General features: G+C 42.8%; 1 protein-coding gene across 1 annotated transcript in view; it reads right to left on the minus strand.

Moving 5' to 3' along the window:
* Positions 1–7,831: 7,831 nt before the first annotated feature.
* YES1 (YES proto-oncogene 1, Src family tyrosine kinase) overlaps positions 7,832–20,609 on the minus strand; it is a 54,714-nt gene continuing 41,936 nt past the window's right edge. The window contains exons 5-12 of the mRNA XM_054816879.1: positions 19,411–19,514; positions 19,070–19,219; positions 18,703–18,858; positions 18,260–18,439; positions 12,214–12,290; positions 11,696–11,849; positions 10,989–11,120; positions 7,832–10,159 (exon numbers count right to left, since the gene is read on the minus strand). Coding sequence (XP_054672854.1) covers positions 9,951–10,159; positions 10,989–11,120; positions 11,696–11,849; positions 12,214–12,290; positions 18,260–18,439; positions 18,703–18,858; positions 19,070–19,219; positions 19,411–19,514 — 1,162 coding nt within the window. The 3' untranslated portion in view covers positions 7,832–9,950. The remainder of the gene's footprint in view (positions 10,160–10,988; positions 11,121–11,695; positions 11,850–12,213; positions 12,291–18,259; positions 18,440–18,702; positions 18,859–19,069; positions 19,220–19,410; positions 19,515–20,609) is intronic.

Raw genomic sequence — 20,609 nt, forward strand, 5'->3', positions numbered from 1 at the left:
TTCAAGTTCTCATTTCCTCATAAGGCATTCTGTTTCTGGCAGCAAGATAATGGCAGTTGTGGTCCAGCTGTTTCAAGTTCCTGAGACTCAGGGCTGAGGCTGAATTTTGTTTCTCTCCAGTCCCACATACCACTACTCAATGTCAACATATATTCCCAGCAAGGGTTTTTGTTAGGGTAAACCACACAATATCATGTCTAACAAACTGCAGAGTGTCAGACAAAGGACAGACACAGTATGAAGCCTCGTGCTAACCATCATTTTCTTTAGCAGCATGGAATAAAGAGTCTAAAGAAATATGAGACCATGAGTCCAATGCTGTGAGGTCTCCCATCTTCAGGATATTTGCTTGAGATCTGAGACACCAGTGTCTGAACCTCAGTTTTGTAAAAACCTTTTGTGTGATTCTGGCTAAGACACTTTATTTGCCTGTGCCTCGGTTCCTCTGCTGTTCCTACCTGCACCATGGGAAGAACATCCCATCGCACTTTCCTTGGATGTGATGAATGATGTACTGCAGTGGCTGACGTCATTTATGTATCTAGGCAGGTTGTACCAAGCACATTTCACTCATCAGACAGAATCATAGAATCACAGAATGGTTTGGGTTGGAAGGGACCTTAAAGATCATGTAGTTCCAACCCCCCTGCCACGGGCAGGGACACCCTCCACTAGACCACGTTGCCCAAAGCCTCATCCAACCTGGCCTTGAACACTTCCAGGGAGGGGGCATCCACAGCCTCTCTGGGCAACCTGTTCCAGTGCGTCACCACTCTAACAGTAAAGAATTTCTTTCTAACATCTAATCTAAATTGACCCTCCTTCAGCTTAAACCCATTACCCCTTGTCCTGTCACTACACTCCCTGATAAACAGTCCCTCACCATCTTTCCTGTAGGCCCCTTCAGGTACTGGTAAGCTGCAGTTAGATCTCCCCAGAGCCTTCTTTTCTCCAGGCTGAACAACCCCAACTCTCTCAGCCTGTCCTCACAGGAGAGGTGCTCCAGCCCTCTGATCAGCTTCGTGGCCCTCCTCTGGACTCGCTCCAGCAGCTCCATGTCTCTCCTGTACTGGGGCCCCCAGAGCTGGATACAGTACTCCAGGTGGGGTCTCACAAGAGCTGAGTAGAGGGAATGAATGCTGTTCAGCATCTTATATTGTAACAGACGAGGTGATACACAGACTCAAATCTTAGGCTGACTAAAGATAATGGTTTATCCTTAAAAACGCTTAAATAACTGAGTATGTACTTGCCACGTTGCTAAGTGATTTTAAAAAAATTGTAGATGTTTCTGTAAGAAACAATTGCAAAGGTAGACTGAAGGAGGAAAAGACATGATATCATCAAGTCACAGGTTTTATGGGCATTCAGCTGATTGCTTAGAGTTTTTTGACATATTCAGCAGTGTCAGAAACACCAGACTTGACTGGCAACGAAGGAATCACTCATTCTATGGTCTAGGGCAATGACTGGCTGAAAGGGCACTAGAAAGCCCTTCTAAAGCACTGCTGCAAAGCAGTTAGATATGGAAGTTACATCTGATATGAGCAGAGAGCAACGAGAACAGCAGAGGAACTCGTGCATGTGCTCTCTGGGCACTGCTCGTAGAACACCACCGCAGCTGCATCCTGTTGTAACAAACTCTTTGCCTAACAAAAGCCTCCTGCCCACCTGGCCATGTGTACCATGGTGTCTGAGACGTGGCACCCCAGCGAGCTGGGAAGGTGGATGCCACTAACAGTCACTGCCATCCTCAGAAGCTGAGGTCAAGTTCTTACCCACACGTCGGCTGCCTGTGTGGTGACTAGCTGCACCCCAGGGCCACTTGGGCTCGCCCCAGGCTGAGCGTGCCAGGGGCTGACAGGGATCTCATCAATACTAATAAATATCGAAAGGGCGAGTGTCAAGAGGATGGGGCCAGACTCTTTTCAGTGGTGCCCAGTGACAGGACAAGGGGCAATGGGCACAAACTGGAACACAGGAAGTTCCATCTAAACATGAGGAAAAACTTCTTCACTGTGAGAGTGACCGAGCACTGGCACAGGCTGCCCAGAGCGGTTGTGGAGTCTCCTTCTCTGGAGATGTTCAAAACCTGCCTGGACACGATCCTGTGCAACCTGCTCTAGGTGATCCTGCTTTAGCAGGGGGGTTGGACTAGATGATCTCCAGAGGTCCCTTCCAACCCCTACAAATCTGTGATTCTGTTTCCCAGCTCAAGCTCCATGCTGTCTGCACGTAATGATTGATACACTGGCTTTGTGGCAGCCAAATTGCTGTGTGGGGCCCACAGACGTTACCCAGGTTTTTCCCATTTTTTTGGAGTAGCTCAGGTGTCCATTGTGGGGCACAATGGGAAATTTACTGCAGTCTTTTCTTAGGAAATCACCTCTCCAAGCTCAAGACCAGGAGCCAAGGGTGGTAGGTGATGCTAAAAGCTGCCCATCTGAAAGGAAATTCCAGTAGACAAAATGCTAGTTTCTGGCTGCTGCTTGGTCACAGTCTTCAACTTGATCCTGGATGAGTCAAAATACCTCTTCTCCCCTTAATTTGCCTTCCAGAAATAATGAAACTGATCTCATTTGTGAAGCGTTTGAGAGTGAGAAATGCTATATATTAGGTAATGAGTTGTTGGGTAAGATGGCAGATGCCTTGGAAAACCCTGAAGAGAGATGCTGCATATCAGTAGATTTCTGCCTGTCGCCTGGCATAAAAAGTGTCTGTCTTGGGATGAAGAATAAATTAGGATTGTGCTATTTTGTCAATAAATCAAGAGCATTTGCACAAGGCCGGGTGGCCTGTCAAAGTGGATGTGTATCTCACTAACCTCCTGAATGCCATTTGTCATCCCCAAGCTGCAGAGAGGGTCGTTCCTTCCTACCTTAATGATCAGTTGAACTCAGAGGGCATATCGCTTACTAAGCATACACGTGCTTGTTCTTCAAAACACTTAGTAGCAGTCTAAAAAGGCTGGGGCCATTCTAATGACAGTGGCACCAGAGATTATACTTAGCCTATTAGTAATGTACTTATTATAACCCTAAGCCCACTGAAGCTATTGATTGAACTGCAGTTTCATACGGAAAAAAAAAATCTCCCCTTGCAAATGGTAGTCCTTTGATAAAAGTGGCAAGATTAAATGCATGGATTTTGATACAGTCATCTTAGCAAATAACAGTAAGTTAAAAGGTAAACATGGAAACTAAATTTTGATTGTACTTGCAGTGTTTTAGCACAATGGAAAGAATATACATTTATGCTAGTCATAAGCCAATTTAAAAGAAAGAGTGAAGATGGTAATATAGAACAAAATCAAAACTCCAGTGAAAGTGATACAGATCTGACTTTGCTTTAATAAGGCTGCTCAATTTGCCAGGCACTTTGTATTTAAAAAAAAAAAAAAAATGGTACATAAGGCTGCTAAAGGCTTCTAATCTTAAATTCTGTGAATTCTCATATGTGTTCATGCTCACAGCTGCATGATGGAGAAATAAAAGCTGGTCAGTTATGGTGAAGAGCGAGCACCTAGGCTAGAACTGAGAGGAGAGAGAGGTAGGTAGAGGCCACAAGGGATGTAAGTCATCTAGTGCCCAGCTTCCACTCTTAGAAATGTGAGCCAACACTCTTGCCTTCTCTTGGGAACTCTTCAGAAGGGCAGAGCCACAGACTTGGCCTCCTTGCCAGGATAGAACAGGGGCTGCAATCTAGCACCATCGTTCATTGTTCCGACAGCACACCTTAAGCATTTCTGAGTGGTGTATTCCACAATTGCTGGAGGAGCAGGGAGCCATCCTCACTGTTTTCATGATGAAGCAGTCAAATGATTAGATGTTCTCCTTATTTGTGGCACTTTTACCATAGGAGTCATGCTGAACTGAGATTTATCCTTTTTTGTTTTTGAAAGAGCAGAAATGCTTCCTCACCCAGCAAATACAACCCTGGTGCTTCCAAACACTGAAGCCAAAAGAAGAATTGTCAGCCACAGAGCCCCTGGAAGGCTGCCCCAAATGTGAGTAAATGCGGGGGTATTGACTGCATGGTGAATGCAGCAGCTGGCACCCGTTGACGTCTAGGAAAAAAGTGAGTTGTTAGCATGGGATGGATTTTCAGGGTCAAATGTAAGATGCACAGATCTATCCATTTCCATATCCATTTACTCATCAGTAGCCTCAGCTAGAGACTCAATAACCTAGCAGCAGGGCACAAAGGAGAGGGGTAAAGTGCTCCTACTGAGAGTAGTTTTACAAAAAAAGGAATGCTTTCACAGCAGCCAGCTTCAGTGTTGGTACATGACTGATTCATCAAAAGTGCCTGTACTCAGGTTTCCCTTTGAAATTTCCAGTCTGTTCCTCAGGCTCTGTTGAGTTTAACTAGATAACTGTCCTCTCTCCTTTAAGAAGAACAAATCAAAAGCAACACCATGGCAAATGTGTTTCTACTCATTTATAGTAAATGAAATACTAAGAGGAGGTGGACAATGGTCTGTAAAAGCACACGGTGCTATGAATTCTTTGACACCCCCCTGACAAGAGCAGTTATTACAATTTGACAAAACCCACGCCTTTAAATTAAAAGAGAATGTTAAAGATCAATAACCAATGTGCTATGTAAAAGAAGCAAATGTTTGCATGCAGAACTGCCAAGGAAAATAAGCTCCAAGAGTAGGACCAGTAAAGAACATGGGTGCCATGGTGAAATGTCTGAACTCTGTTAAGTTCCTAGGCATTCTGTAGCCACATGGAGAGGAGGGGAACTTAACCCAAAATCCTATATCCACATACACCCACTAGGAAAGCAATGCTCTTGCCAGTGTCTGAAATGCCACCACACTGGGGCTGAGCTTCAGAGGCAAGCATCCATGGCAGGGGGTTGGAACTAGATCATCTTCGAGGTCACTTCCAACCAAAACCATTCTATGATTCTATGATTCATTCTACGATCCCTGTCAATTTGGGTTCCAGAGACCTGGTTAGGACCTCTGTATCATTTTTTTTACTAAGAACTGATCAAGGGTCACTCTTACAAATGACAGCAGAGTGATGTTCCTTTTGCACTGGGACTCTCCAACTAGTATGAAGTGGCCTTGCTCGATTTCCATTGCGCACAAGGGAACAGATGCTCCTCAGTTCCGCTACGGTTCTACCTGCTTTTGAAAATACAACAGAGAGGATGTTGTAGTTTAACCCCAGCTGGCAGCTAAAACCCACGCAGATGCTCACTCACTGCCCCCCCCAGCAGGATGGAGGAGAGAATCAGAAGAGTGGAAGGTGAGAAAACTCTTGGGTTGAGATAAAGACAGTTGAATAGGTAAAGCAAACGACGTGCACACAAGCAAAGCAAAACCAGGAATTCATTCACCACTCCCCATGGGCAGGCAGGTGTTCAGCCATCCCCAGGAAAGCAGGGCTCCATCACGCGTAATGGTTACTTGGGAAGACAAACACCATCACTCCAAACGTCCTGCCCCATCTTCTTCTTCCCCCAGTTTTATATGCTGAGCATGACATCACATGGTATGGAATATCCCTTGGGTCAGTTGGGGTCAGCTGTCCCAGCTGTGTCCCCTCCCAACTCCTTGTGCACCCCCAGCCTGCTCGCTGGTGGGGTGGGGTGAGAAGCAGCAAAGGCCTTGGCTCTGTGTGAGCACTGCTCAACAATAACAAAAACATCTCCATATTATCAACACTGTTTTCAGCATGACTGCAAAACATAGCTCCATACTAGCTACTATGAAGAAAATTAATTCTATCCCAGCCAAAACCAGCACAGAGGAGAACAGACACCTGCTTCCCTCTGCCCTGTGAAGGAGTGCAGAACTTAGTACTTCAGCCCCTCGCCTCCAGCCTTCCATCTTGCTCTCCCTTTCCCTCCCCTATGCTAAGGAAGAAGCAGGGAAGCTGTTGATATTTCTCCCCCCTAAGAGTCAGTAGGGAAGAGTGTGGAGAAAAAAGGGAACCTGGGCCTAGAGCAAATGCTGAAGCCTGTGGCTGCAGGTGAAGTCCTGCAGTGGGTTCTGCTCCCCACTCTCAACTACCTAGCAACCACCTACATAAGATCCGGCAGCAACCCAGGATTCTAGATCAGAGCCCAGGTTTCCCACTCAAGGCCATGATACCAAAATTAGATACAACCATCCCTTTCCCATCTACTGTCTCTTCCCACCCTGCCTTGAAAAGGCACCTGCCAGAGATGCACAAGATGAGGGTCCCCAGCCTCCCGCCGTGTCTGCAAGGCCAACAGTGGTCTTGCTCCTGCGTTAGGATCAGGCTGAGGTAGGTGCAAGATGTGCTGCTGTGAAGGCACCTGTACTTCTAGGCATTTTCACAAATACAGTCCAAATACCTACTGCACAAGACAATAGCTATCGCATGAATCACAATTCTGGACTTCAGCAGTTATCCTCTCAGTCCTGCTTACGGTGGGTGCCCCAATCAGTTATGCAAACCTAGTCTTAAATTCCTTAGCAAGGTGTGAGAATTTGAATCTCCTGTTTGCCATGTACTGCTGACCATGAGTGCTCCTGTGGTTTAAACCCAACGTGACTGGTAGATTAACCAGTCTTGTGTGTTGGGGGAAAGATGGCACAAACATCTACAGCATCTTCACAGAAAACTTAAAAACTGAGAAGTTTAGTGGATTGAACAGGTCCAAATAAATAACAAAAGTGGGGGCTCATTAAGTTTAGTTGTTTACCTTTATTTATACTCATTCCAGCTGTGGAGAATGTGTTTTAGAATAAACAGCATTGTGGATGACTACAGGTAAGATACCATTCCGGCTGTTTCTACCCATCAGCAAACTCTAGACTTTCTTTCTTTAAAAAAAATAATAATCAAGGCTACTTTTCAGTGGTAAGAGCTACTGCCAAGCCTACTGAAATGACATTTCAGTGGTTGCAAGGATAAGAACACACAAGGTTCTTTTCATAATTCTTTATGCTACAATAGAGATGTATTTTATCTAAATAGGAGGATCATAGTCTGGAAGTTTACTTAAAAATAGTATAAAAATATTCTTAAAATACTACAGCTTGAAGCAAGGCATGACAGAAACAATCTGCAGGCCTAGCATGTGGAATGGGTATCACAACATTCTGATGGACAACGGAGAGAGTACAGATTACCAGAAATTACATTATTGTTGTCATTAAAAATAGTAAAACATTAATCACATTACAGGAAATACTAAAAATACAGTAAACTTTGCTGTTTGTAGGTTCTGTAAGAAGAACGGTGCTGTATTAGTTATCGAAACTCAAAACAGTCCTAGCTCCTTAATCTACGGTGGCACTGTCTATACATGTCAGGATTTGCGGTTTGAGTTGTACTGGTCATCGAGACAGGTAACATTCGATGAAGTTGAGATAAAACATCAGCTATCGCAAGAACAAATGTATAAAATTCCCTGAAAAATGGCACAGAAGCAAATGGTGGCTCCTAATGCCAGAGAAGGCAAGAGAGAGGAAACGCATTTGCCCTACAGCATGGCAGCGGCCGACAGCTGAGAGTCCGTGTTGGACTTGCCCTCACAAGAATCCCAAGTCTGTCTGTCTGTCTGTCCGTCACGGGGGTTTGGCTTTAAGTCTAGACAGACGGTGGTTCTATCCCATTCCTGCTAAGGACTTCTGAACTGCTCTAGAAAATGTCTCCCTTTCCACAGCACTAATGCACCATGAACCCAGCATCTTGTATGAAAGTACATTAAAATAGTTTACAGAGGATAAAAATACACCCAAAACTCATGAAGGTTTTATTCCCCTCTATATGAAAGCTACTCTGCTTTTGTCCCCCTCCCATCTCCTCCCCCCTCCCCTTATTTTCCTCAAATAAGCAGATGCAATCAAGGAGAAATTTATTTTGAACCAATTCTGCAAAACAGTTCAACAATGCCATAACTTTATAAAAATACTTAGTTACATAATTAAACTTATTACTATTTATATAAAAAGTGTGAATGTGAATTTTAAACTCTGTTAGGGTAAGAACCACATCAAGGTCTTCAGGTGAAACAAATAAATTTTCATAAACATACAAACTCTTTTGGAGAAGTCTTATAATACACAACCATTTACAATGAACACGTTCATTAAGTTAGTGTTTTATTCCTTTACTATACAAGTGTTATTACAATGAACTGTTCCATTCAGTAATTAAAAATCCAAACAATGCCAGTGTCATTTTTGGCATTTTTTGTTATAACTGTATCAATACATAAACTCATATGATTGTGTTATTCATTTTAAAATATTTAGAAAAATTAAAATTCCATTGTATTTTCTGGGGTTTTTTATTATTTTTGTGTGGGTTTTTTTGTTTTGTTTTCTTACATAAAGCCCTTTTAAAATTTGATAACCACAGATGTACACAGGTCATGAGTGATGATGAGGGAAAATGAAAAACGATGGCACTGTTCTTACAAAGATCTGTTTAGTAGTTGAATTCAATGTAGTGTAAACCCACGAAGAATGTTTAGTACCAGAACTATATTACCAGCTTTTCTGAAACTCATTTCTTGGATAGCTTTACAATGATAATATGAATTCCAACCTGGTAGCTAAGTAAGAGTTTAGTGTTTCAATATTAAAGTACATAAGCTTGATCAGAAATTCAAGAACCTCATGCAAATTGTTGAGTAAAAGACATGATGTTATTGCTTGATATGTCAGTAGCCAAAGAAAATAAATCTAGATGTAGTGTCAGCTGGGCTAAATGCCAGCAAATTTCAATGTCACTATATTCGGACAATATTAAATATATTTCATCCCTTTATTTTTTTTAAATGTTCACATTTTCTTTCATTTTGTTTTAGTTAAATAATTTTGTAGGAAGAGCAGAAATGGGAAGAGCAACTGCGTATAAGTGTGTCTTAATAGTCAAGAAAAAGTAAAAGTGCAATCAAATCCCTGAACTAGTGACAGCTAGCATTTGTGGCACCCACCCTTGTTAACGCATATAAGCCACATAGAACAGTACCAAACCTGTCTCTGAAAAAGGACTAAAGAGTGGCCATTTACCAGCTTCAGTCTTGCTTTCCTGGTGACCTTTGTTTAGGTAGTCTTCCCATACAAAAGCTCGCTGTTGGATCGGAGCTTAAAAGATTAAAGGCTTCCCCCCCCTCGCTGATTGTATTACATAGCTTCAAGTTCAAATATCATCATACTTTATCAACACCATTTTATAAAATATTACCTCATTTTCTAGTTACCTTCATTATTCTTAATTAGCTATGCAGAAAGAAAAAAAGAAAAATCTCTCATGCTACTTTCCAGTTATATTAACACAAATATTAACACAGTGCATTATGCTCTCTAATTTCACTATTGAGGTCTATCATTTAGATGAAGTTTGTCAGTCACTGTTCCAATTTCTCTTTTAACCTGCCTACCCTAAATTAAGTCCATGCAAGAGGAAGCTTAAAGATCAAGACTATATATCAAATACAGTTGTACCATCTCTTCTGGGGAGGGGGGAGTGGGGGGCACACACACGTAATTTTGAACACAGGGAGTTTTACGGAACTGGAATAGAATTGCTTGGTCCCACAAAGTTCTTCTGCTTTAAAAATGCCTTACCCCAAGATCGCTTTATTTCCAGACAATTCCCTCTTTAGTAGAATGATTATCAAATGGTGGGGAAATAAAGGATTTGAAACATTGTTTTTTCCGCTATTGTTCACACCAACACTCATTTTTCTACCCCATATTTTCAGTAAGCTTCCTTTGGACCCTGAAAATAAGTTGGAAAAAAGGAAAAAAAATAAAAACATGTCATTGGTAAATTAGATTATAACACTTAAAAAGTGGTTTTGTGCAACTGCATTATGAAATTCCAGTTTGCCATTAAGAGCATGCAAAGTAGCGAAGATTTTCTTTCCTTTGATTCCTTATAGACGTCAGGAATTCTTTGCAAGTCTTTACATTTGGCAGATTTGTGCACATTATATAGACTGTTGGCTTATAAATTGTCTCCGGGCTGGTACTGTGGTTCTGTAGCAGTAAAGTAGTCCTCCAAGAAAGACTGTATATATTCAAATGTTGGTCTCTCATCAGGGTCCTTCTTCCAACACAGTTTCATTAACTCATGGAGAGACTCTGGGCAGCCTTGTGGGCAAGGCATCCTATAGCCACGTTCCACTTGTTCCAGAACTTCCCGGTTCACCATCCCTAAAAGGAAAGCATTTTAGCACTGAAAGATATCATGCAAGGAACAGTTTCCCAAAGTTTTTCAAGTGTCTCTCCAGCCACAATACATGTGAACCTACCATAACAGAACCTTTCATGGACACGCTTTATGATGAGTGGGTTTTTTTTTTTTTTACTTTTTTTTTTTTTTTTTTTTTTTTACATTTTGCATTAAATACCTTTTCTGAAAATTATTTCATTACACTGGTAATTCCTCAACACCTGGTCCTTCTGCCATTTGTATGCTTTCTCATCTGTATACTTTCCCACTGCCTTAGGCCTGTCCTTTCAAAATGGAGACTCAAACACAAATACCTTCTGCCTGTCTTAGGTTCCATTCAAGGACTGCTTCATTCGAAATTAGGCCAAGAAAAAGACATTTTACACCTAACAGAACTCCCTTCCAAATTCCAGTCACAGCAAAATATCTGACAAAATAGGTTACATATGTTTAATTTCAAAAACTGTCTAGCAGGTTCACTCTTACCGATCCTCACTGTAGCCTGGGAAAATGTCAAAAGTAGAAATTTCAGGGACAGATAGGAAAACATAAGGATACCTACTAATCTGAAATGAACTATCAGTCACATTTACAAATACTACTATCTTAAAACACTTTAAAAATGTATCACAGTTGATCCGTAAATAAAACAAAGTAGCTGTGTTAACAAAGGAACTAGTGAAATGTGCCTAAGTTTTTGTCTGTGCTTGTCAACTGTGGGCTCTGAATGATGGCATAAAGTACAAAAGCTAACTTCAGAAGCACAGAATACAACAAAGAAAAGAAAAATCTATTAAATTTTCATCTTACCTGGATATGGCACTCTCCCCTTTGTTACTAGCTCTGTCAGTAAAATTCCAAATGACCACACATCCGACTTGATTGTAAACCGACCATACAATGCTGCTTCGGGAGCAGTCCATTTAATTGGAAATTTAGCTCCTACAAACATTGGAAAGGCAGATACTCAATTTTCTCTTGCTTACGCATCATTTACTTACACTTCAAAATATTTTAAAAAGAATACCACACACAAAAAATTTTTACATTTTGCTTTGTTGACAAAATTTGAGTTGGTTTAGTATTTTAATATTTCAAACTGGAAACCAGTCTCAAACCAGGGCAGCAACTACTGGCTACAATTTTTGGAAGCAGCTAAGACATCTGGGATTCTTAATTGAATATGTTTCAAAAAAGTGGGACGCTCTTCAGAATCTGATGAGCAACCTCTCTGGAATCTCAGCTCTCTGCAAACTGTAGCAAGTTTTACCCGAAAAAAATAACTAAAAGCATTTTTGGAAAACATAAGCAAACCGCCAGATAATTTTGAACATTAAAAAGTTTACTAAAATTGCACTTAGGTGAGGGGGACACGTAAACATAGCTGTGAAAGCACCTTATATGCATAATCTTTATTCACATGGACAGAATACACAGATACATTCTGCTAAATGTAATAGTTCTAAGTAATTTCAAGGTAACTGGTCTTATTTATTCAGTGAATAAATTGATCTTACCTTGTCTTGCAGTGTACTCATTGTCCTCTATTAACCTTGCTAAACCAAAGTCTGCTATTTTACACACAAGATTGTCTCCTACAAGAATGTTAGCTGCCCGGAGATCCCTGTGGATGTAGTTCATTCTTTCAATGTAAGCCATGCCATCAGCAATCTTAAAAATAAAGTTTTATTAAAAGATTATTTTTCATGACTATGTACATTTCTCCCAAACACTAAGCTGTACCCCTTCATTTTAGCTCCGTTCTCATTGTATAAGTATAGGAAGTGTAGCACAGCAAGACCTTATGACAGCACTGATTAGAGTGTGTCTGCCTATACAGTACCTGCTAATTGGGAACTAGACTGTTTCTTTTTAACAAATTACAAACTTGTAATGTAAGACAGATGTAAGATAGAACAGCAAACAATAGCCAGAGCGTTCAATATTTATACTTTGTTGATGTCTGATATCAACTAAGAGTTTTAAATCTCTTCTCTAAGCACAAAATACTATTTTCTTGGTTTACACAACGTACCTGAGCAGCCATGTCGACCAGCTGTGGGAGCTTTAAGTATTTCCCTTCTCCTTCTTTAAGGAAGTCTAGCAAGCTGCCTGTAACAGATGACACGTGTCGGGGTGGGGGGAAGGGGAAAAAACCCAAAGCATTAATTTGACCTGAAAACACAAATGAGATTTTTCTTCCTAGACATTATGATTTACACATTCATCTCCCCAAATCTGTGTTTGAAAATCTGTCATTTAACAGAATACATAACTATGCCTGTAGTTGACTCTGCCCTGACAACTCATTGGTAAAAGTTTTATCCAAGTATTTTGGAATCCACTTCAATAATTCAGATAACTGAACACAAATAAAACAAACTGCCGCTTGATGATTCTATGGCAACACATAAGGATTTTTCCCAATATTCCTGGAATCAACGCCCTTCCTAGCTGGACTTTTCTCCACAGTGAGATTTATAATTAAAGAACAAAAAACCTCCCATCCACTACTTAAATTTTTCCACCAGCTCCAATTATATACTAGAGAAATTATTCTGAAATGTTTGCTTTTATTTTGTTGCTTTTTCTTCCTTACAGGGGATAACAAAAGTACCTTCCATTCTTCACAATACATTATCTTCTCCCATTTATATAATGCAATCATGTCCAGAACATTACAACATGAATAGTATTTGAAATCACCTCCAAAATTCCAAAGGACCTGCGCTCCTTTTAAGACAGTAAACTCTACGCGCATGGAAAAACTTTGTCTCTGACGTAACAGCTTTCCCTACAGGTGTTATGCTGTAATGATATAGGAACATCATGTCTGCCTTAAGAAATTGCTGAAGACTGACAACTAATCAGTCCAATCACAGTCAAAATTACGACAAAATTACAAGCATGGCAACGGTAGGGAAAAAACCCAAAACACTGAACTGCAGATCTTGCAGTGGGTTCACGGCTGTAGCCGTGAATTAGATACCTCTGATGTGGTTTTAGTCACTTGCTATGTATTTGCACTGAAAGTAGAAGTGTGGCAGGCCAGACCCATGCTGTGCTGCTGTTTGGTGTGTGTGTTTGCACACACTTTTCCCCATCTTGCTTCATGAGCTCAAAGGACTGAAGAGGAGCAAAGGAGAAAAGGAGAGTTATAGTCGTAGGGGGCTCCCTTCTGAAAGGTACAGAGGGCCCCATATGCAGGGCAGACCCTCCTCTCAGAGAAGTCTGCTGCCTCCCCAGGGCCCATGTCAAGGACATCGCTAGGAAACTCCCCAGCCTGGTACAGCCCTCTGACTACTACCCACTGCTGCTCCTCCCTGTGGGTGGGGATGAAGCAGAGACACGTACCACGAAAGCAATCAAAAGGTACTTCAGGCTCTTAGGACAGTCACTGAAGGATTCAGGGGCACAGGTAATATTCTCCTCCCTCCTTCCAGCTGAACGCAGCAATGGTGGGTGGAACAGGCGGATGCAGTCCATAAATGCATGGCTCCATGGCTGGTGTCAATGCCACAACTTTGGGTTCTTTGACAATGGGGCGGCCTACACGGCACCAGGCCCGATGAACTCTGATGGGATTCATCTCTCTCAAAGGGGGAAGAAGATCTTTGCCCAGGAACTAGCGGGGCTCATCGACAGAGCTTTAAACTAGGCTCAAAGGGGGAGGGGGATAACAACAGGCTTGCCAGCGACATGTTGTGGGACGATGTGCCCAGGTTGGAGGGATGGGGCGCTGGTGAGGGCCTTCGGCCTACTGCTCAGAGACATGCTGGACGCACTACAGCACGCTTGAAGCCTAGAGGAGACGAGCCGGGGGGTCTGGATGCAACAGGAACCAATGGGGTAACACTGGGAGAATACATCAAAAGAATCCCAGCCACCCCAGCCAATAAGTCAGCCTCATTGGGGGTACAACTGAAATGCCTCTATGCGAACGCACGGAGCATGGGGAACAAACAAAGGGAGCTGGAGACGTGTGTGCGCCTGAAAGGCTATGACATTATTGGCATTACAGAGACATGGTGGGATAGCTCCTATGACTGGAGTGTTGGGATGGAAGGGTACAGCCTCTTTAGGAAGGACAGGCAGGGCAGGCGAGGAGGGGGCGTCGCCCTCTATGTCAATGACCAGCTGGAGTGCATGGAGCTCCAGCTGGGGATGGATGAGGAGCCCACCGAGAGCCTATGGATCAGGATTAAAGGGAGGGCTGGGGCAGGAGACATCATAGTGGGGGTCTGCTACAGACTACCTGACCAGGGGGACCGAGCAGATGAAGCCCTCTATAGGCAGATAGGAGCAGCCTCATGCTCACAAGCCCTGGTCCTTGTGGGGGGACTTCAACCACCCTGACATCTGCTGGAGGGACAACGCAGCTGAGCGCAAGCAATCCAGGAAGTTCCTAGAATGTGTCGATGACAACTTTCTCCTCCAAATGACAGAGGAGCCCATGAGGAGAGGTGCCATGCTGGACCTTATTCTCACCAATAAGGAGGGCCTGGTAGGGGACGTCAAGCTCAAGGGCAGCCTTGGCTGCAGTGACCACAAAATGGTGGAATTCAGGATCCTCAGGGCAGCGAGGAGAGCACTCAGCAAGCTCACTATCCTGGACTTCAGGAGAGCAGACTTTGCCCTCTTCAGGGATCTGCTTGGTAGAATACCATGGGACAAAGCCCTGGAAGGAAGAAGGGCCCAAGACGACTGGCTAATATTCAAGGGTCACCTCCTCCAAGCTCAATTTCACATTGTTTGCATCCCAACAAAGAGGAAGTCAAGCAAAAACACCAAGAGGCCCCCGTGGATGAACAAGGAGCTCCTGGGCAAAGTCAAAACAAAAAAAGGAAGCCTACAGAGGGTGGAAGCAAGGGCAGGTAGCCTGGGAAGAACACAGAGAAACTGTTTGAGTAGCCAGGGATCAGATTAGGAAAGCCAAAGGCCTGATAGAACTAAATCTGGCCAGGGATGTCAAGGACAACAAGAAGGTATGTCAGTGATAAAAGGAGGACGAGGGAAAATGTGGGTCCCCTCCAGAATGAAACGGGTGACCTGGTTACCCAGGATATGGAGAAGGCTGAGGTACTCAACGACTTCTTTGCCTCAGTCTTCACTGGCAAATGCTTGAGCCACACTGCCCAGGTCACAGAAGGCAGGGACTGGGAGAATGCAGAACCACCCACTGTAGGAGAAGATCAGGTTCAAGAATATCTAAGGAACCTGAAGGTGCACAAGTCCATGGGACCTGATGAGATGCATCCGCGGGTCTTGAGGGAACTGGCGGATGAAGTGGCCAGGCCACTCTCCACCAAATTTGAGAAGTCCTGGCAGTCCGGCGAAGCTCCCGCTGACTGGAAGAGGGGCAACATAACCCCCATTTTTAAGAAGGGAAAAAAGGAAGACCCAGGGAACTACATGCTGGTCAGTCTCACCTCCGTGCCTGGCAAGACTATGGAGCAGACCCTCCTGGAGACTATGCTCAGGCACATGGAAGATGATAAGGTGACGGGTGACAGCCAATACGGCTTCACTAGGGGCAAATCGTGCCTGACAAACTTGGTGGCCTTCTATGATGGGGTTACAGCATCAGTGGATAAGGGAAGGGCAACTGACATCATCTACCTGGATTTGTGCAAGGCATTTGACACTGTCCCGCACGACATCCTTGTCTCTAAATTGGAGAGACATGGATTCGATGGATGGACCACTCAGTGTATAAGGAATTGGCTGGATGGTCGCACTCAAAGAGTTGTGGTCAATGGCTCAATGTCCAAGTGGAGAACGGTGACGAGTGGCGTCCCTCAGGGGTCGGTACTGGGACCAGCACTGTTCAACATCTTTGTCAGCGACATGGACAATGGGATCGAGTGCACCCTCAGCAAGTTTGCCGACGACACCAAGCTGTGTGGTGTGGTCAACACGCTGGAGGGAAGCGATGCCATCCAGAGGGACCTGGACAGGCTGGAGAGGTGGGACTGTGCGAACCGCATGAAGTTCAACAAGGCGAAGGGCAAGGTCCTGCACGTGGGTCAGGGCAATCCCAAGCACGACTACAGGCTGGGCGAGGAATGGATTGAAAGCAGCCCCGAGGAGAAGGACTTGGGGGTATTGATTGATGAGAAGCTCAACATGAGCCGGCAGTGTGCACTTGCAGCCCAGAAAGCCAACTGTGTCCTGGGCTGCATCAAAAGAGGCGTGACCAGCAGGTTGAGGGAGGTGATCCTGCCCCTCTACTCCGCTCTTGTGAGACCCCACCTGGAGTACTGCATCCAGCTCTGGGGGCCCCAGTACAGGAGAGACGTGGAGCTGCTGGAGTGAGTCCAGAGGAGGGCCATGAACATGATCAGAGGGCTGGAGCACCTCTCCTGTGAGGACAGGCTGAGAGAGTTGGGGTTGTTCAGCCTGGAGGAAAGAAGGCTCCGGGGAGATCTAATTGCGGCTTTCCAGTACCTGAAGGGGCCTACAGGAAAGCTGGAGAGGGACTGTTTATCAGGGAGTGTAGTGACAGGACAAGGGGTAATGTGTTTAAGCTGAAGGAGGGTCAATTTAGATTAGATGTTAGAAAGAAATTCTTTACTGTTAGAGTGGTGAGGCACTGGAACAGGTTGCCCAGAGAGGTTGTGGAGGCCCCATCCCTGGAAGTGTTTAAGACCAGGTTGGATGAGATTTTGGGCAATGTGGTCTAGTGGAGTGTGTCCCTGCCCGCAGCAGGTTGGTTGGAACTAGATGATCTTTAAGGTCCCTTCCAACCCAAACCATTCTATGATTCTGTGATTTCATGCTGACCTCTAGTAACCTGTCCACATTGGAAAGAAATTTGGGGTACTGTGCAGTTCTTACCCACCTCTTTTCTTTGTTACAAGAGAAAGAAAAAGAAAAGGAAAAAAAAATTGTTCTACTAACTTTCAAGTATGAACCATCAAAGAGGTTTTATGGTTTTTTGGTAAAATGTGAGAAATTTTTCAAATGAAAACAGAGGCTTCCAAAGGCATTTTGAATCCATAACTTAGACAAATGTGCAACTTTCCAATTCTTTGCTTCTGCTTTTTCAAGGTAACATCCCAGTTCTTGTTTTAATCTTTACTTTTACGTAGAATGCTATAAAGCATCTTTTTATCCTGATTGTCTTGCCAAAAATGTGATTTCTGAACAATGAAAACTGATTTTGCATGGCAGCTTTAAGATCTGACAGAGAGACTGCCTAGTCTTATTTAGGAAGAACAGCAACACAGAAGGAATTTTTTATATTTTCTATTCCTTTCTACCTTTTCAAACTTATACAACACTTAAAATTCCCATCCAAACAGGACACCCCTCTCCCTATTTGTGGCAGAGTTCTGACACAAGTAGCCACTCTCTTGGATTTTAACATTGTTTCTGTTTCTTACCAGGATAGCTAAATTTCTCTGTGAGGTGAACAGAAGTCTGCATTTTATAAAACCGGAATAATTGACTTGAAAATCTGCTGCATCTTCACACTAATATGCTTATGATGCTTATTTCTACATTCAGCCTAAATCTCTAAATCTCTATTTCAGCATCAGGGGGTGGGGGGAAATGATATAGAGCAAGGGAAGAAGGATGAAGGACTGAAAACAAGGAGATAAAGGAGGGAGTCTGGAAAAAAAACCCTTGACCTTTTTAAAATTTACTATTACGCTGCTGGAAAAGAAAAACTAAAAAAAACCACCCCAACCCCAAAAAAACCCAAACCCAACTGATTCCGTCATTGTGAGCATGATCGGTCTACAGGCAGGCATATTCTCATGATATTCCCAGCTCTACCATCCAATTTAAACCTAACAGGCCGTACACACTAAAAAATGCTGAGGAAAAAACCACCAATCTTGTACTTGGAAGATTAGCAAGGGTGACACAGATGTGCAAAAAAAATAATCATGCCTCCACCCACAATCTAAATCAGAACTGCTTCAAGTAGGTCAAGCGTGGCTCATTTGAATTTAATCAAATTACCACTTATACTCCAGTCAGCTTGATCCTAACATTAATTAAACATTTAATTTGTTGCTGGGATCTTAAATAATCTTTTAAATGTAGTATGTTCAAACTATTCTGTCACACACCTTTTGTCATGAATTCAGTGACGATGTAGATTGGTTCCTCAGAAACAACTGCGTATAATGGAACAAGCTTGTCATGTCGTAATTTCTTCATGATCTGAGCTTCCTGCAGGAAGGCTTCTGGCATCATTGTACCAGGTTTTAGTGTCTTGATCGCTACTTTTGTGGTTCCATTCCATGTTCCTAGAAAAAACAAATTATATTTTATTCTCCCCTATAATACCCAAGAGATTTTCTGCTAAAATGTGGCTTTTTGCTTACATGTTGTTAGCTAACAGTATAAATCAGAACTATATTGAATATTATTTTTACCTTTATGTGACTGATAATAAATTGGTACTTTTTCTCATCGATTCTTTTATCAAATTATCTTTTCAGATTCCGATACTGATTTACTATTAAAACATTAACACGAACAACTGAAAGGTGTCACATTAAGCTCTTACCCATCCATACTTCACCAAAACATCCTTGGCCCAACTTAACTTCCAGCCTCAAAGATTCCCTAGGAATTTCCCAGGCATCTTTTGCTAGTCCCTGTGTTTGCGGTTTCACAGTGGGACACACAGTTGTTAGCTTATGACACAGTCCGTCGGCATGTTCTGGAAAACAGAAAAGATAAGCTTTGTAGTTAAATGGGGTAAGGCTGTAACAAAAGTAACATCCTAATGTGGATAAAAAGAACTAGTCCATTTACTGTTTGTCGAAATCAAAAAGAAATTTGATAGTTGTGAATTTTAAAAGCCATGTACGCAGTTTTTCTTCCTCACAATGGGCACAAGGAAGCATTGGGACACTAGAACTTGGGCTTACCTCTGTAGTGTTTCACCAACTTCTGTAGAGATTCAAATTGTGCTCTGGTTGTGATATAGTATCCACCGTTGTCAAGTTTTCTGATTTTGTAGTGTTTCACATTATCACCTCTGACCTCATCCCAGTCACGTATGGAAAGGGAGTAAGCACCTATGAAACAAGTCATACTTGGTTCTTCACCAAAAATTTGAACGCATATTTAACATATCTCCCCAACTGCCATTATACACATACATCTGTGCACATGCATATGTAAAATGTGATGGACAGAAAAATGGTTATTATTTCCATCTTGGCCGGGGACAATGGGAGAGAGGAGAGATACACATAAATATACATACCTTTAGTGGTTTCACTCTCTCTTACTAAGAAAATACCACGCTGGTTCCCAGGATTTAAAAGCAGCCTTTCTGCATCCTTCCTGCCCATCTTACCAAAATACCACCTAGAAAATGTTAAAGGCAACATGCGTAAGTAAAAGCTGCCAATGCTCTGGTAGTCATATAAACACAAGATTTAGAATCTTGAGCATTGACTGGACTACTAATATCCCAAAGCAGTTATAGATCAACAGAAGTAATGACATCCATATAATCAAAAGATTACAATGACCTATTTCTGTATGACTTTCATTTCTATTGTTTTCAAAATACACGTAAAGAAGCTTCTATCTGAAAATACTATGTTTTTCTCATGGTTTAACAACGGACATAAACAGCACACATCACCGAAAGTAACACCTTCCTTCAGGTTAAAAAGTTCACAGGTCAAGCTGAATCAGATGAAATTATTAATGTAGTTAATAGTGTTAGTAGCACACTCAAAACACTGCAGCAACCAAAATTACCTTCTCTAAGAAGTTTCAGCTATATGTTCAAAACCAATATTTAATGAAAAGTGGATGGGTATAAATATCATCAGATCACAGGTTCTTTCAAGGTTGGAAGAGGCCCCTGGGAGGTCTCTGGTCCAGCCTTCTGCTGCAAGCAGGGTCAGCTATGAGATCAGACCTGGTTGTTCAGGGCATTGTCCACTCCAGGCTTGAAAACCCTAAAGGATGGACACTGCGCAGCTGACCTGGGCAACCTGTGCCCCTGCCTGTCTGTCCTCAGGATAAAAAGGTTTCTTCTATCCAGCTGGAACCTCCCCTGTTTCAACTTCTATTGCCTCCTGTCCTTCTGTACCTCAGTAGAGGGAGCACTTTTTTCTACTGATTGTTTAGAAACAACCCTGTGGTAGGTATCATTTGCCTCCGAGTTACACTCCATTTGTAGCATCATTCTGAGACCGAAAGTACGCAGGCATTTTAAAACATCTGCATTTTTTCTTTCCTTAAGTTCCTTCATGAAAGTAATTTCTTCTTCTACGCTCCCAAAGTGTGCTCATCCTGATGAGCAGCCTGCACACAGCTCTGTCTTGAACCAGCGATAATTTTAAGGTCCATCTCCCAGTGAATCCTCAGACCTTGGAGTAACACTTATTTCTAACTATATTTTATTTTGATTGTGTACCTCAGAAGTCTAAAAAGGATGCAAAGTGT

This window comes from Grus americana, chromosome 2, assembly GCF_028858705.1.
Source record: "Grus americana isolate bGruAme1 chromosome 2, bGruAme1.mat, whole genome shotgun sequence".
Taxonomy (NCBI): Eukaryota; Metazoa; Chordata; class Aves; order Gruiformes; family Gruidae; genus Grus; species Grus americana.